General features: G+C 37.1%; 1 protein-coding gene across 1 annotated transcript; it reads right to left on the bottom strand.

Annotated features, from left to right (window-relative positions):
* Window positions 1-295: 295 nt before the first annotated feature.
* LOC592058 (mitochondrial import inner membrane translocase subunit Tim22) lies at window positions 296-9,100 on the bottom strand. The gene is made up of 4 exons (XM_030992260.1): window positions 8,850-9,100; window positions 6,082-6,266; window positions 2,971-3,043; window positions 296-2,375 (listed from the first exon to the last, which is right to left on the bottom strand). Exons 1-4 carry the CDS (start codon window positions 9,091-9,093, stop codon window positions 2,293-2,295), a joined length of 585 nt encoding a protein of 194 aa, XP_030848120.1. The 5' UTR covers window positions 9,094-9,100; the 3' UTR covers window positions 296-2,292.
* Between the last annotated feature and the right edge of the window lie 6,661 nt (window positions 9,101-15,761).

The raw sequence follows: 15,761 nt of genomic DNA, 5'->3' as shown, positions 1-15,761 counted from the left end.
ATGCCAAATCTGAGATGCACGGACCTACGTGCTTTTAGCGTCTGTGATATGGTGTAATATAGAAGCCCTAAGAAACATTGCGCTTCAAAATGATCATGACATGAAGTGCCTCAAAAAAGTAAAAATCTTTGAGTGACCGGATTTACCATACTCATTTTCCCGAATAGACTGTAGTGTTACCAAAAAAATTGGGGAAAACGGTTTTGCAATTTCAAATTCCAATCATAAATATCTTGATAATCAGACGGGCGATAAAGGTTTATAACTTTGATTGCAGCATGAGCTAAATCCAGGCTTTTGTTTAGAATCTGAGACAAAAATACCCATTCCCTTTAAACATGATCGCAAAGACTTCCGAAAATCTAACCCAAGGCAATTTCAATAGCTCTTCCCATCATCCATTGGAATGTGCGAACAGTACAATAACGTATTACATAATCCGAATGTGACCTTTGTGGGATACACAGAAAGGATTTTGGAATTACCCTTGAGTTGATTTTGTGAAATTCTTTGTGACTTTGTCAAATCTAGTTTTCTGCAGTATGAAATCTTTTCCAATACAAGAAGAAATTAATCTTGATAGTTAATTTACTACCATAGCGCCCTCTATCCAAGCTGGATCAGGTAGAGTGAAACGTATCTCATCTATTTTACTTGCTGAAATAAAACTGAAATAGAAGAATATTACACAGAAATCTATTTTTGAGCATTAGTCTACCTGTATTGCATATATAATGAACTTCCAGTTTTAATTTCAGTCTTGTATCGCTAACGGAGACATATCAAATATGATTACACAATAAAACATATCATTTTAAAATACAATATTGAACCATTTTAATTTTGATAGTATTCAACATACCTGTATGTAAGTTCATACATGTACATAGGAAGCCACTTTTTGCAAATTTCATCAATAAATAACTAGGTACTTAACCTTTTCCAATATGTAAGAAGCACATTCACGAAAAACAACGCTAACGATTTAGTGAGAACGATAATCATTGTTAAAAATAACAAAGATTGTGCATCCTCTTTAACTATGAGAGTTGACATAAGATTTAATGATGGAAAGTATAAAAATATCTTTCTTTATAATATCAATTCCATGGAAATAATTTGGTTACCCCGTACAGAAAATATCTCTGATCAAATAATGCTCCTTCCCCTCCTCCTCATTTTATGTTTAGCAGGAATTAATAATAAACATCCTTAATAATGAAACCAGGATGACAAATAATGCCCTCCATAAAATCTGCCATAATGCAGGACTCTACATTAAAAAAGCGCCCTGGACCCATGGGCACCTAAAATCTTAACCTGGACCCCCCCCCCAAAGAAAAGGTCAACATTTTAACATAGGGCACATACATGTACATGCAGACTCTAACAATCCAGAACCCCTTTTAACAAATTAAATGAGAAGCCCTGCATACACTGTATAAGCCAATATTTTCGTGTAAAGTTTTTTTCTTCACAGATCAAGGGTTCAAGGACATATTTTGTGAGTTGTTAAATTTGTAAAAAGCCACAGCCACTACCAGTTATATAATTTTCAATAACATCATTCTATGACAGGGCTTGCTTTAATGATTTTGACACAAGACATTACCTGCTGGAAATGTTGTTTGTATGTTGTAAAATTTGCAATCAATGAGAGATCGCAAAATTCGCAAAAAATAATGGCATATATAGCAGTTGATCTATGTATACATGGTAAATACAACTTCTTTTTGCTAGGACACACATTTTCTAGAGACATCAGTTATCTCAGGCATAGTATTCATTGGCTTAATATCCAATTGATCTGGTGCTTGACGACCAAACCAATGACGCTCACCTGAAGATCTTGGTTGGTCAATATTCAACTATCACAGGCATATTTGCTCAAAGCTCTCATTTATATCCTCTGTTTGGAGCCAGAAGGGCATGTTCTCAGTGTTAAAGAATATGAGTTAGCGCCCTTCTGGCTCTAAACAGACAAATTACTCTACCCACAGCGAAAGTATATTTGCTCCAAGTTCTCATAGACAATGCAGTGGTCGATGGGTTTATCACTGATGCATTGACTGATGTTCATCCATGCATCAAGAACATATTTCCCTGAGGTCCTTGCTGATATGCTTTATCTGCGATGAAAGCATATTTGCTCCAAGTCTTCACTGAGTTGCCAATGTCCAATGACAACAAACAAAAGAGAACCACCGCGGTCAAGATGTACATCATTCTGGAACTGACCACCAGGATGTCCATTCCGATTCTCTTGGTGATCGCTTGACCACTGTGTCAGTGTCAGTGGAAGCTGAAGTAGCGGTCAATGGCCGCAGAGAAAGCTGCAAATCCCACACACCCAGCAACGCCTGGCTTCAGTCCGGCTGGAGAAGAAATATAAATGAAACAATAGCAATCAGTCGTAGATATTTGTTTTCTCAGATTAAAATCTCAACAAGATAACAACCAAAAAAAGGGGGAGGGGGGACGTTGAGACCTATTCTTTTATTCTATTCTATTGAATCACAAATCTATCTAGAGGGAAAAACAATGGTAAGGAGGACCCAGATAGAAAAAACAAATATTGAAATCATAGCTAATAAAAATGTATAGAAAATAATGCTGTTACAGGAAATAAGAAGAACAAAAAGAAGAGAAGAAATTATATATGGAGAGAGAACGCTAGAGAAGAGAAGAGAAAAGATACAGAAGGGGGTAGAAACCGAGAGTGGAAAAATGAAAGATGACAGGAAGATAGAGTGGGAGACAGAAAGTGCAAATACAGTCAAACCTGCTTTAGTGACCACCTGTCTACAAAGGCCACATTTGTTGTTTCCCTTGAAAATGGCTTCTCATTGAATCATGTACTAAAGGAATCTGTCTACAAAGCCACCTATCTACAAAGGCCACTTTTTGTGTTTCCCTTGGGCGGTTGCTATAGACAGGTTTGACTGTATATTATAAGAAAGATGCACAAACCTCTATAACCGATGAGACCGCCTGTTATACATCCTGCTATGGGACTGTTCTTGGCATCATGTTTTCCTCTATACTGTAAATATGATATGAAAATAATGAAATTAGTGGCGCATAAAAGATAATAGTCAGCTACTAGTATGCAGAACTGTTTGATTCCCCTTTTTGCAAGTATACTGGTATACCCAATTCAGCAGGCTGTGAGTGCGGCCAGGGCCATCAGACCATGGACCATGTACTGAGCTGTCGCATGCTGGCTGTCACAAGCAGTGGGAGGGACCTGGCAGAGGCCAACAATGTGGCTCTCACTTAAATGCTAAATAGGAAGTGCAAGGTAGGAAGTGCAAGGTGGGAAGTAGTTGTGTGAAGACTTGAAATAATGATGATTGCAGGTATAAATTACAATGGTCATTGCAATGCTTACAACTGTCCACTACCCCAGTCTTTCACATGTGAATCATGGACGACATACAGGTATTCGATAGCTTTTAAGCCTCATCAGTGCCTCTAAATGAGGCAACTTGATATGCAAATTCCTGGATTAGATTGGATTGGAAGGGGGATATTTAATTTTCACAGTTCATTATAAGTAACTGATGTTTTCTATCCTTAAACCACACACACTTGGTGCGATGTGTTACTGGTTATATGGGCCATCTTGCTTCATAGGCCCAAAATACAGACTTAAAGGCATCGTTTAACAATTTTAAATCTGAGATGCATCAGTGTCTGTGATATGGTTTAAATTTTAAGCCCTTAAAAAAAAGGTAAGAATATTTGAGTGACCGGTTTTACCATACTCAATTTCCCCAACAGACTGTAGTGTTATAAATACCATTAGGAAAACGAAAAATGAATTTTTGATTTTCAATCATAAATATCTTGATAATCAGACAGGCGATCGGCTTGTAAAAGTCATGGGATTCCTGACTGACCTAAACGTTTATAATTATGATTGCTGCATGAGCTAAATCCAGGATTTTGTTTCAGAATCTGAGGCAATGTTACCCAGTCACTTTAATACATTCACAAACACTAACATAGTCAGTGTTCTACGCCAGGTAATTCAAGATATTAGATTGTCAGATAATGGATCCAAGTGCACTGCACTAGACTAGATAGTAAGTCTGTGAGGGCTAATCAAGATGTCCTTGCACATCACTTTCACTTTCTATGGTCAGCCAGGCCTCAATGCCCTTTGCTAAGGCCATGTTTATTAAAATGTAGCTGTTATCCGAGTCATGTGATCTAACTTGGCTTTGGTCACCTGACTGACATCTAGGTCCTAGGGTTAATTATTGTTAGGGAGATCTAAGGCGCATATCTGATATTCTGCATACAACTGAGCTACATTGCTGCTATATTGCACAGGGGCTTATCATGTTAACTGTTTACTCAAATTTAAAACATTAAAGGGAAAGTCCACCCCCAAAATAAGTTTGTTTCGATAGAGGCAGAATAATAAGAAAATCAGGTGAGTGAAAGTTTGAGCAAATTCTGAATGAAAATAAGAAAGTTATGAATTATTGAAGTTGTGATCAATCAAATACAAATTGGCAACTCTGTGACTTATTATACCAGCTCTCCTTCATTTGCTTAGTGCATAATATTCCATAAAATCATGTTTTCTTCGTTATTGATGACGGAATATATATTTGTTCCTTGCAGGGGGAGTATAGAAACATATTTGCAATTATTATATTTAGGGTGCATGTATGGTTGAAATTTTTCTTGAGGGAAAATGAAAATTTTAGATTTTTTTAGTACTGAGCAAATGGAAGTTGAGCTCGCATGATACGTCATAGAGTTGCCAATTTGTGTTTGATTGATCACAACTTCAAAAATCCTAACTTCCTTATTTTTAATCGGAATTTGCTCAAACTTTCACTGACTTGTTTCTCTCATTTTTCTACTCCTATTAAAACTAACTTAATTTCAGGGTGGACTTTCCCTTTAATAGTATCGAATAGCGTTTTAATGTCAGAGTATAGTAGAAAGTCCTCAGTAATGTAAATGCAGTCACCAGTTAGCATAGCCCTCTTTGATGCAGTTTTCCAGTAGCACTACAGCCAATGAGTCATGAGGATATCATGCGCTAAGAATCCAGGTATTCCCGAGTACAGAATCAATAGCGTTCTTCTTGAGGTAGTCAATGAGACCAAATATTCAGGTGTCATGATAAATAATTGCTTATCTTGGGATAGTCACGTCAACTACATTGTCTCACGAGCCAAACGGCTCCTTGGGCTGCTTTCTAGTGTTTCATCTGGTCTCTCTTCCCACGCTACACTTTGTCTGTACAAAGCTCTTATTCTACCCATAATCGAGTACGGCCTACCATTGGACCCCGTATACAAAAAATTAATCGGTAAGATTGAAGCTATTCAAAGTAGAGCTACCAGAATTATCCTTAAACAAAGAAGAATGAAAATGTCATACAAGGAAAGGTTGCGAGTTGCGACGCTTCCGCTGGTCATCTCTTGAGTCTCGTCGGAAGTACACTTTGATCATATTCATTATCAAATGTTTGTTTATGAATATATCCTGCGATAGTGTAAACAGCGCCATAAATGGAAACCCAAGGTATAGTACTGATCTGAAGTTCAAACATTCAACCGAATGCACCTGCTCTTGCAATATTTATATATGCTCTCTATTGATTTTATCTCAATTCATGTTTGTTATATTGCTCTATTTATGTGACTTGATTTGCCAAATAAAATAATAATACAAAAATAATAATGCCTTTGTGGTTTGACCTCTCAGCACCACTGGTTATTGATTTAAAACCAATATCACAGCAGGTAAGGTTCTAAATCCCAAAGCGAAGATTATTTCCAGAGATAAAATCACCCTTTTCTGGAAGGAAAAAAACGAACTTGATCACAAGACAACCTTGTACTCAACAGCTGATTTTGCTGTGCATATTTACACGACCTATATTTATCTTCTTCTTCCAGTTGAGTCCCAGCGACTTAAATAAAGTATTTTCGTAATTTGTGCGGAACTTTTGTGCCGTGTGTAGGGTGTGGCTGCAAAACTGTCCTTCAAATATCCCAAAACTAAAAACTGTGGTTGTGCAAGTTTAAAATTTTTTGTTCTAGTGCAACTCACCGATTCCACAAGGCACTCTGTGCAGGCAAACATGGCTCCGATCATGGCAAAGTTCTTGGCGTGGAACAAGCACTGCTTTCCCATGTCCTTTAAGACATCTCTGGCCTTCTGCTTGGCTGCAAGCTCAGGATCTACCGGGTTAACGCTCGATGCAAACAGTCCAATAGCACCACCCAATGCAAAACCTGTCGAAGGAAGTAACAAAAGGATTAAATCGATACCGTGAGATAACAATGCTGTCCTTAAAATGACTCAGTAACACTGTTGAAGCTTGATGAAAAAAGTGTGTAATTTGTGTGTGAAATGGTACATATTATATTCCTTCTACTATACTAAACCTATCACAGGCAAAATATCCTAAAGATATCCTGATTTTTTTTTCAAACCATAAAGATATTCATGGTTTTCTCTGAAGGCGTCACTGTGCAAACAATTTTTGAATTTTCCCAATCGTTTTTCCATGAAAATAAGGCATAAGACAGGCTTTTAAAAATGTTTCAACACTGAAATATGACTGGAATGGTAAAATAGAGCCAATTCATTACTTTGTGACCTAAAAGGTAATTATAAATTGTAATAATATAGTTGGGAAATTAAGGAATCGATCAGATCAGCTTTTTCCAATTTTTACCATTGATAATGGTCCGTTTTGAGTTTTGACTCAAATTTTCAGATTATCTTTAATTGTACATCTAGCATTGAAGTCACTACCTTAGCACCATTTCCCCTCAACTTAACAATGTTACCAAGAGTCCCTTTAAACTGCAACTCGAAGGCTATGGACACCTCACTATCTTGGATTGGGATTTCAAATATAACAAATTCAAACTAAAAATAATATTTTCAAATTCTTCTCATGTTTTATAACAGCCCATGACTTAGCCTAGATCTATACGCTGAGTAAGCTTGTATCATTCGCCTTTCAGTTGAAAAGTAATTGAAGTGCATTTGGAATTGGAAGGAATTTGTGTGTTAAACTAAAGGTAGCGTATCCCTTTTGCAGCCAACAACGAATTCTGTAGAACTTTACAGGAATTATGAATATGTCACGTCTGTGAAATTTAAACGTTAGCAGTGTCCTACTCCTAGTATTCAAATTATGCAAGGAAACCCGTTTTCTTTCTAGACTTCACTTTCAGACACTATTGAGTAATTGACTGACTGATTTCATTTTTTACTTTGGTAATAACATGTATGAAATGAGCTGTAAAGGGTAAACTGCATTTGTCCATGTCAATAACCAACTTCTTGTAAGGCCAAAATGTAACCAATGGAATCTTTGTGCAGCACAATACGACCATTTGATCCAGGGTCTGAAAATCAGACTATTTAATTAAACTTGCTCTAGTTAAATTTGATTCGTCATCTAACAGTCGTCAATATCCCACAAAAAGATATTTTCCAGCCCTTTTGTTCTTCTGAGGGAAGTTCTAAATTTGTATTACATATATCTTTCAAATGCCATTGAAATTTTACCTCTCATTTTTTTGGAGTGCAAATGGGACATACCGGTAGTACCTTTAATATCATCTGTAAAATCACATGCAGTAACATAATTTCTTTCACACTGCAATGCTCAGTTCAGTCCGACAGCAGAATTTGAGATTTGATATTTCTAAGAATTCCTAAGATACTACTCCTGTACTAGGGTAGAGTGCCCAGTATTCGGTCACTTAAGGAGAAATCCCTAATATTTTATATCTTTTATTTGGCAATCTACCCATCAAAAGAAATTAAATTTATTCCTCTAACAGGATTTTATATTCACTTAAAATATAGAATAATGATAAGCAAAATACTTCCGAAAGAAGACGGAGCATTTTTCTGCCCAGAATTTGGTCACGCCGAATAGAATTCGGTCAGGCGATTTGTGCGTAGTATCTCCGTTGCCAAAGACGAAGCGTATTTGCGCACTATTTTCACACAATTGCACGATAAAGCACTGAATGTCAATGGGTTGACCGAATACTGGCCGAGTGATACCGCATGGCAAGGGTATCATATAAATACCTCTCGCACATCGGCAAGTGCGTCATTTGCAAATTCACTGCAATGGAGTGAACACGGAAGTGATTCTCTTCACACACATACTAAATTCATTGCGACAGCACATGTAGTTGTTTCGCAATAGACTTCTACATGTGCTAAGAGAACGCGGAAGTGCAGAAAGTTGTGCAACACTGACCAATTTCGAGCTAAGTTGGAGATCTTTCCGGGGCCCTAAATCTGATTTAATTTTGTGAGTTAAGAAAAGTTGTTCAGCTGCCTGATTTGTGCAAGTTTCGTGGCTCTTAAATTACTTTTTAAATTGTTAGTGTTACAGCTGTTGAAACGGCTGTCTGACCAAATACTGGGCGCGCTACCCTAGACCATAACAAAGTTTGAACGACTGCATCAGAAAGATTTTTTGAATGGTTCTGAGATAAATTGGATAACTCGTATAGACCTAATAAACTGATAAAGTTAAGTGCGCAAATAAGGTAATAAAACTTTGATAACTATTTTCATTATTTGAATTTTAAACGACTTAAATTTCTATTCCTAGATCTAGATCTAGATCTAAAATTCTATTGTAAACGACCGATGTGGAAGACTAGTCAACGCACCCTTTCGGCCAAACTGTGGGGGGGGGGGGGGGGGGCTTTGAACGAATGGTCGCGTTCAAGTCAACGCGACGCTACCCACCCTTTCGGCATAAGCCGATTCATCAAGATATTACCCCCGCCCGACCAGGGGCCATGCTGCCGGAGGTTTAGGGAGACACGTACCGAGAACACCGCTGATGACTGTCTTGAACGTGCAACTCTCCATAACCCGTTCGATCGTCTGTTCTTCCGGCGATTTGGGAGGAAGAGGAAGACCGAATTGCCTCATTTCTGTACTAAATCGCTTCTTATTCTCCCCTACTAAGGCTTCCATCACGTGTAATAACCGTAAATCTCCGGGATCTGATTCATTTTCAACTAACCCTACTCCTCCTTCCTCGTGTGTTTGACCACTGGGCGCCGCCATCTTGAGATTTTACAGACTGAATTGCGCATGCGTTGTGCAGCTAATAATGACATCATTATTTTTGTTTCCTTTTCATTTCTTTTAAGTCTTAACTAACATTTTAGATTCGTTGCATTTCAGCACAACAAATATGGATTTGGTAAATGGAGCCAACAAATAGCAAATACTAGTCAAGGTAGGTCCCATTCAGTACACCATAATTAGTTGTATTTTCTTTTTATATAATTTTTTTTTTTTTTGGGGGGGGGGGGGGGGGGGGGGGGGGGGGGGGGGGGGGGGGTTAGTTGCTCGTTAAAAAAAATTACTTTAGGAACCGGCAAATCTAAAGATCGATTTTTACCTACTTTCTTCGGTCTTTGAAAAGGCTGAGAAGGTAAACTTCCCCTTTCTTATTTGTTGAAATACTGTCGGCTGACACTTGGTAAATTTTGGTGCGCCCGACGCATTCAAAATGATCACCAAAATGGTCAGACTGACGACGTCCCTATAGTTAAACATTCCTTTCCCGTCTTCCCATTCTTTGTCAACCTTTGTCACCCGGCCCCTTCCCACCGTATCTTACTACGTCACTTACTATCAACCCTAAGGTTTGCCTTACAATTGTATTTTATTATCATTAAACCATTATTACTATTATCAGGGACGGATCCAGGGGGGGGGGGGCACAGGGGGCACGTGCCCCTCCCTCCCGGCCCCCGAAAATATGTTAAAATCAGCCCTAAATTCGCCCAAAATGTACTGAAAAACAAGGGCGTGCCCTTAAACAATTATAAACAATTTTATCTAAAAAAAAATATGCCAATGGCTGACCTAAAAAGGTGACCTTACCACCCCCACCAACGAAGCAAAATGTTAAATTTAAAAATTTCGTGACCAAAAAAAAAAAAAAAATGTCCTCTTACCCCCCCCCCCCCCCCCCCCCACCCCCACCCCCACCCTCGCTTATTCAGCGGTTGGCTGAGTCGTTGCGATATTTTGGAACCAAAAAAATATATATATATGTTCTCTTTCCCATCGTGTGCCCCCCCCCCCCCGTGTGCCCCCCCCCGGCAAGAAATTCCTGGATCCGCCCCTGATTATTCTAAGTATTGTTAATTGTTATTATTATTATCATTATTATAATTGTTATTGGTGTTACTATTATTATCATTATTATTTAAATCATGCAACGTTAATTGTATAGTAAAAGAAGTAGTAACAGCAGTAGAAGTAGTATCTTGTTATTTGTTTAATAGTTGGTTTCAGTTCGATAGATGACAAGTTGGGAAAAATTTGTTGATTAGAAAAAAAAATTCTTATCTCGGAGTATTGATGCATTCCATTTCGTCTGACAGAAACTAAATGCAACATTACTCTATGAATCGTGTATGATGAATGCGCAATAATGTCGGACTATACAGCCCATTCCCCATACCAAAAGAGGGCCACCTTCTGTCATTGGGCTAAGGTTCTGCAAAGTAAAAGGATGATGTAAATACATTGACAAGATGACGTAAAATATATTCTTATTGATGCAGCCTCCTAACCAACCCCCATCCCCTCATATATTTTGTTTTAAATTACATGAACCAGTATAGGCCTATCTTGGTCAGCAGTGAGTCAGGAGGGGATAACTGCCCCCTTGCCCCTCCTTCAAATTAGCTAGTAATGATGTATGTAGTAATCGTTGACTAAAATGCTATTTAGAGTGACTCGGTAACATTGTTGAAGGTTGATGAAAAAATTGCGTAATTTGTGTATGAAATGTTACTTAATATTCCTTCTATTTTACTAACCCTCTAACATACAACAAATCCCGAAAAAATTCTCAAGCCACAAAAGATTACGGTTTTCTTTGAAGGTGTCACTGTGCAAAAGAAGGTGTCACTGCCAAAGAAATATGACATAAGACAGGCTTTTAAAAATCTGTCAAAACTTAAATGTCTGGAATGGTATTTAAAGACAACTCATTGCTTTGTAAAGATTTAAATTCACCTAAAATGTAATTAAATTGTAATAATATAGTTGGGAGAATTAAGGAATCGATCAGATCAGTTTTTCCCAATTGTTATCGTTAATAATGGTTCGTTTTCACTCAAACTTTCAGATTATCTTTATTTGTACATCTAGCATTGAAGTCACTACCTTTAATAGCATCATTTCGTCTCATCTCAACAATGTTACAAACTCCCTTTAAGCATTGGCTTCAAGAAAAGAATGCACCACCAGAGAGTGTAACCATGACCTTGAGGAATAAAAGATACTAAATATTGAAATCTGAGTGGGGATATTCTAGAATGAGACGACCCCCTACCCCCAGGGGGGGGGGGGGGGGGGTACTCAGATTATAGTCGGACGGGGGTGTGCGGCTGAGACCTCCGAACCCATACCCACATCCAAGGGTCCTTTTGCTGAAATAGGTACCCATGTCTAAGGATTTTTTGTCAAAAATGGACCCATGTCTAAGGATTTCAAACTTCAAATATTACATTTTTTAAGCTGTAATAATACACTCCAGCAAAGCATATGCATATTGACCTTTAGCACTGCACTACGCGTTAATAGGCAGCATTTAAATACATGAATAGTCAATACACTCATAACACAGAGATGCACACAATTATGCCGATGCGGCTGATCGGCAAGTTCGACAGTGGACTCACAATTTGATTTTTTAAATTATTCTTTCTTACATCGGAAAGTTAAAAAATGTAGATTACTGCTATTTAGATCTTATTGATTGTCACTAAAGTATCGATTTTTAGTGAAATTGGTTGAGTTTTACACAGTGGTGTTTGAAATGTTGAGAATCAATACTAATAGCACAGCTTTTAATACACAGCCAGGATAGTAATGCACCTATGTGTGTAATAATACAATGGCCAATAATTTTGCAGTTTTCTCGATAAAGTTCTTTATTAGTAAACTGTACCATACTACATGTAGTTTACAAGTAGTTTACACACATAAAGATGAAAACACCATGCAACATAATAATACTGTGCTAGCACCTCTAGCATCTGTTTTAATTGAAGGACTTTTATCTGGTATTGTACCAGGACAAATGAAAATTGCTAAGGTAGTGCCAATATTTAAAAAGGGTGATCCTCAAACACTAAGTAATTATAGACCCATTTCATTATTGACATCCTTTTCAAAGCTTTTAGAAAAACTTATATATGATAGAACAGTGATATTTTTAAAAAAGACTGAAATATTTTCAAAATTCCAATTTGGCTTTCGTGAAAAGCACACCACTATACATGCAATTTTACACTTTGTTGATAAAATTGCTCAAGCACTAGATGATCACCTTCATACAATTGGTATATTTTTGGATTTCTCTAAGGCGTTTGATACGGTTGATCATGAAATTTTAATAAGTAAATTGTCATATTATGGAGTGAGGGGCATCGCTCTTAGCTGGTTCAGGAGCTATTTAACAGGCAGAAAACAATATGTATCATTAAATGGAACTGACTCAAGTCATCAAACTATATCTTGTGGGGTCCCTCAGGGGTCCCTTCTTGGCCCCCTTCTTTTTATATTATATATTAATGATTTTTATCTTTCATCTGATGTACTATCTTTCATATTTTTTGCAGATGATTCAAGTGTATTTTTTTCTCATAAAAACCCTGAAGTTTTATTAGATACAGTTAATATTGAATTAAAAAAAGTTATTTTGTGGATTCATGCAAATAAGTTGTCCTTGAATCTTCAAAAGACAAACTATATGTTTTTTAGTAACTCCCTAAAGGATGTACCTGGAAATGTATTTTTTGATGATGTTAATGTTGTGAGAGTAACTTCCACCAAGTTTCTTGGGCTACATATTGATGAGAAACTGTCTTGGGCATCTCATTGTACTAATATTTGTAAAGTCGTGTCTAGAAATACTGGTGTAATTTATAAATTAAGTTCTTTTGTCCCACAAGAAATTTTGCTTATTTTGTATTCTACTTTAATTTTGCCTTATCTCAATTATGGAGTGCTGGCATGGGGGAAGTCATTGAAAACACAATTAGATAAGATTTGTGTTGCCCAAAAGAGGGTGGTTAGAGTTGTTTTTAATGCGAGCTATCGTGCTCATACTAATGTTTTGTTCTACAGTAATAAGCTATTGAAGGTTGAAGACATTTACTTTATACAGTTAGGCGCAATTATGTATGGTTTTGAAAATGGTACTCTCCCAAATGTGTTAATACAAATATTTCGAAAGAACAATCAAATTCATAGCTATAATACAAGGCAGGCAACTGCACTTCATATTCCACGTGTAAGAACTGCTTTTGCTCTGAAGACGCTGGCTTGTACTGGTCCCAAGTTTTGGAACTCACTCCCTATCAATGTTACTAGATCTGTCAGTGTCTTTGGTTTTAAACGCAAATTGAAATTACATTTATTGAGTAACTATGTCGACAATTAACGTAAAAATTATATCACCAGAAATGATATTAGGAAATAATTTATCAATTGTTATTGATAACGTGCATTATCTTTTTGTTTTTGTTATGTTTGATTATTCAATATAAATGTCAGCATTTCACATTCTCTCACCCCCCCCCCTCTCTTCTATTTTTTTCTTTTTCTTTACACCTAATACCATTTTCCCCTATATACATATAACTTTCTTCTTTCTCTGTTTTTTTTCTCTGTTTTGTTGTTTTTCTCGTTCCAGTTTGCTTTTTTCCTCTTGATCCCTTTGTATATATTTTCATCCTCTCCTTTTCACATTTCAAGCTATCCCTTTTGTAAATATTTCCCCCATATTTAATCATGTGTAGTTTTTGATAACTTTGAAACATTTTTAAAAGTGAAACATTAATGGATTATGTTATATGGGGACCTTGCTCTTACAAGCCCAGCTTTTCTAAGGTCTCCACTTTCTTTCATTTGGATTATATATCGACTTAAAATTGCACTTAAATTGTTTTTTCTTATGCTGTTTTTTTGTTCTATTATTATATGTAAAAATGTTGTGAAAGAAAGAAATAAAATGAACCTTGAACCTTGAACCTTGTTAACGTACCCGTACACGAGCTCTCAAGCATTGGCTATATAGCTCCCTGCGAGCCCCGCTGCTGCATGCCCGGCTGCTGGGCAAGAGGTCGAGGGTACGCTGCCGATCTTTCAGCGTGCGAAGCGCTACAAGTTTTCGGGGGTACGACCTCTATACGGGCGGATACCATACCTAGCGCGCATTATGCCATATGAGTACCCGGTATAGAGCCCATGGGGTCCTGATATATGTGGTACCCCGGGATCTAGTTGAGTTTACGAGCTACGTACGTACACCCACCTCGTACATAGCCTCTTGTCGATGCCCTCGCGCTGTTGGAGTCTCTAAATTCTGACTCGCTTCGCTCGTCAGAATTTAGAGACTCCAACAGCGCGAGGGCATCGACAAGAGGCTACCTCGTACACTGAAAATGCAATCACCGAAGGGTCCATTTATTTAGAGATGGGAGAGATTTAGGCATTTTCAATGTAGGAGCAAATCCCCAAATCCAGGAGAAAATGAGGGAGAAAAGAGGGGAAAGGAATAAATGAAAAAAGGGACCCATGTCTAAGGATTTTTTTAATGAAAAGGGGACCCATGTCTAAGGATCTTTCCTGAAAAAGTCACCCTTCCGAGCGGCACATCCCCGTATACCCAATATACGTGAGTACCCCCCCCCCCCCCGGGCCCCTACCCCTCCTATGAATCTACCACCTTGACTAGTCTAGAAGATCTCCTAACAACAGCACGTGGATAGAATGGTATCATGACCTTGAAATTTATGCTGCCTAAGAAAAGCTAGAAAATGCCTGTAAATTGTGACGTCATCATTTTGCGGAGTGAAAATTTGTGGCACACGTATCGAGAAAAGACCGTCGACGAACAATAATTATCATCAATTCCAGGTATAGCACACCCAAAATAATTGCAACAAACACATGTTATTTGATGGTTGCAAATGATAAAGCTTTATGAAAGCTTCAAAAAACAAAAAAACAGAATTGAAATCAGTCAATGCGTTGTGATTTTATACCATTTTTTTTATATCGCAAAATTACCGAAAAACCTGCCAGAAATGGTCAAATTGTCAAAAATGGCATAATTCGACAAAGTTGACAACTTAATTCATTACTTTCTTGGACACAAATAATAAATTAAATTATCACTAAAATATCATCTTTGTGGTAAAAAATACAAAAAAGAAAATTCATATATCTATTACCGTTTTGAAAACAGAAGCCAACAAAATAAGTCGTTTTTGCCATTTTTGCGAATCTGCAGATATAAAAAAGGTGTGAAAATAACTAAGTCCGCCTAATTAATATGCGCATATGTAATCAAATCAAAACCGAACATGATACATCAGTGAAACCTATGTATATCATACAGGTATGGAAATATATTTCATTTGTAATAAAATAAAATCATGAATATTCATCAAATATGCAAATTAGGTCATTTCAGCTAATTATATATTCACGCACTCATTATGCAAATTAGGAAATTCAAACTGTTCATTTTGGGGGCATTTTTTAAATCATATATTCATAGATCATATTTACACCAAATATTGACCTTAAAACTATTTTTGCAATGCCAATACAATATGGCGATGGAAATTACTTGGATCACCGTCACAGCTATTTCCTCATGTGTTGCACAAATAATTCAGAAAAACCGATCATAT

The sequence above is a fragment of the Strongylocentrotus purpuratus genome, unplaced genomic scaffold, assembly GCF_000002235.5.
Source record: "Strongylocentrotus purpuratus isolate Spur 01 unplaced genomic scaffold, Spur_5.0 spur5_scaffold_2, whole genome shotgun sequence".
NCBI classification, from domain to species: Eukaryota; Metazoa; Echinodermata; class Echinoidea; order Camarodonta; family Strongylocentrotidae; genus Strongylocentrotus; species Strongylocentrotus purpuratus.
The sequence above is the reverse complement of the archived record's forward strand: the minus strand, read 5'-3'. Positions and strand labels throughout refer to the sequence as shown.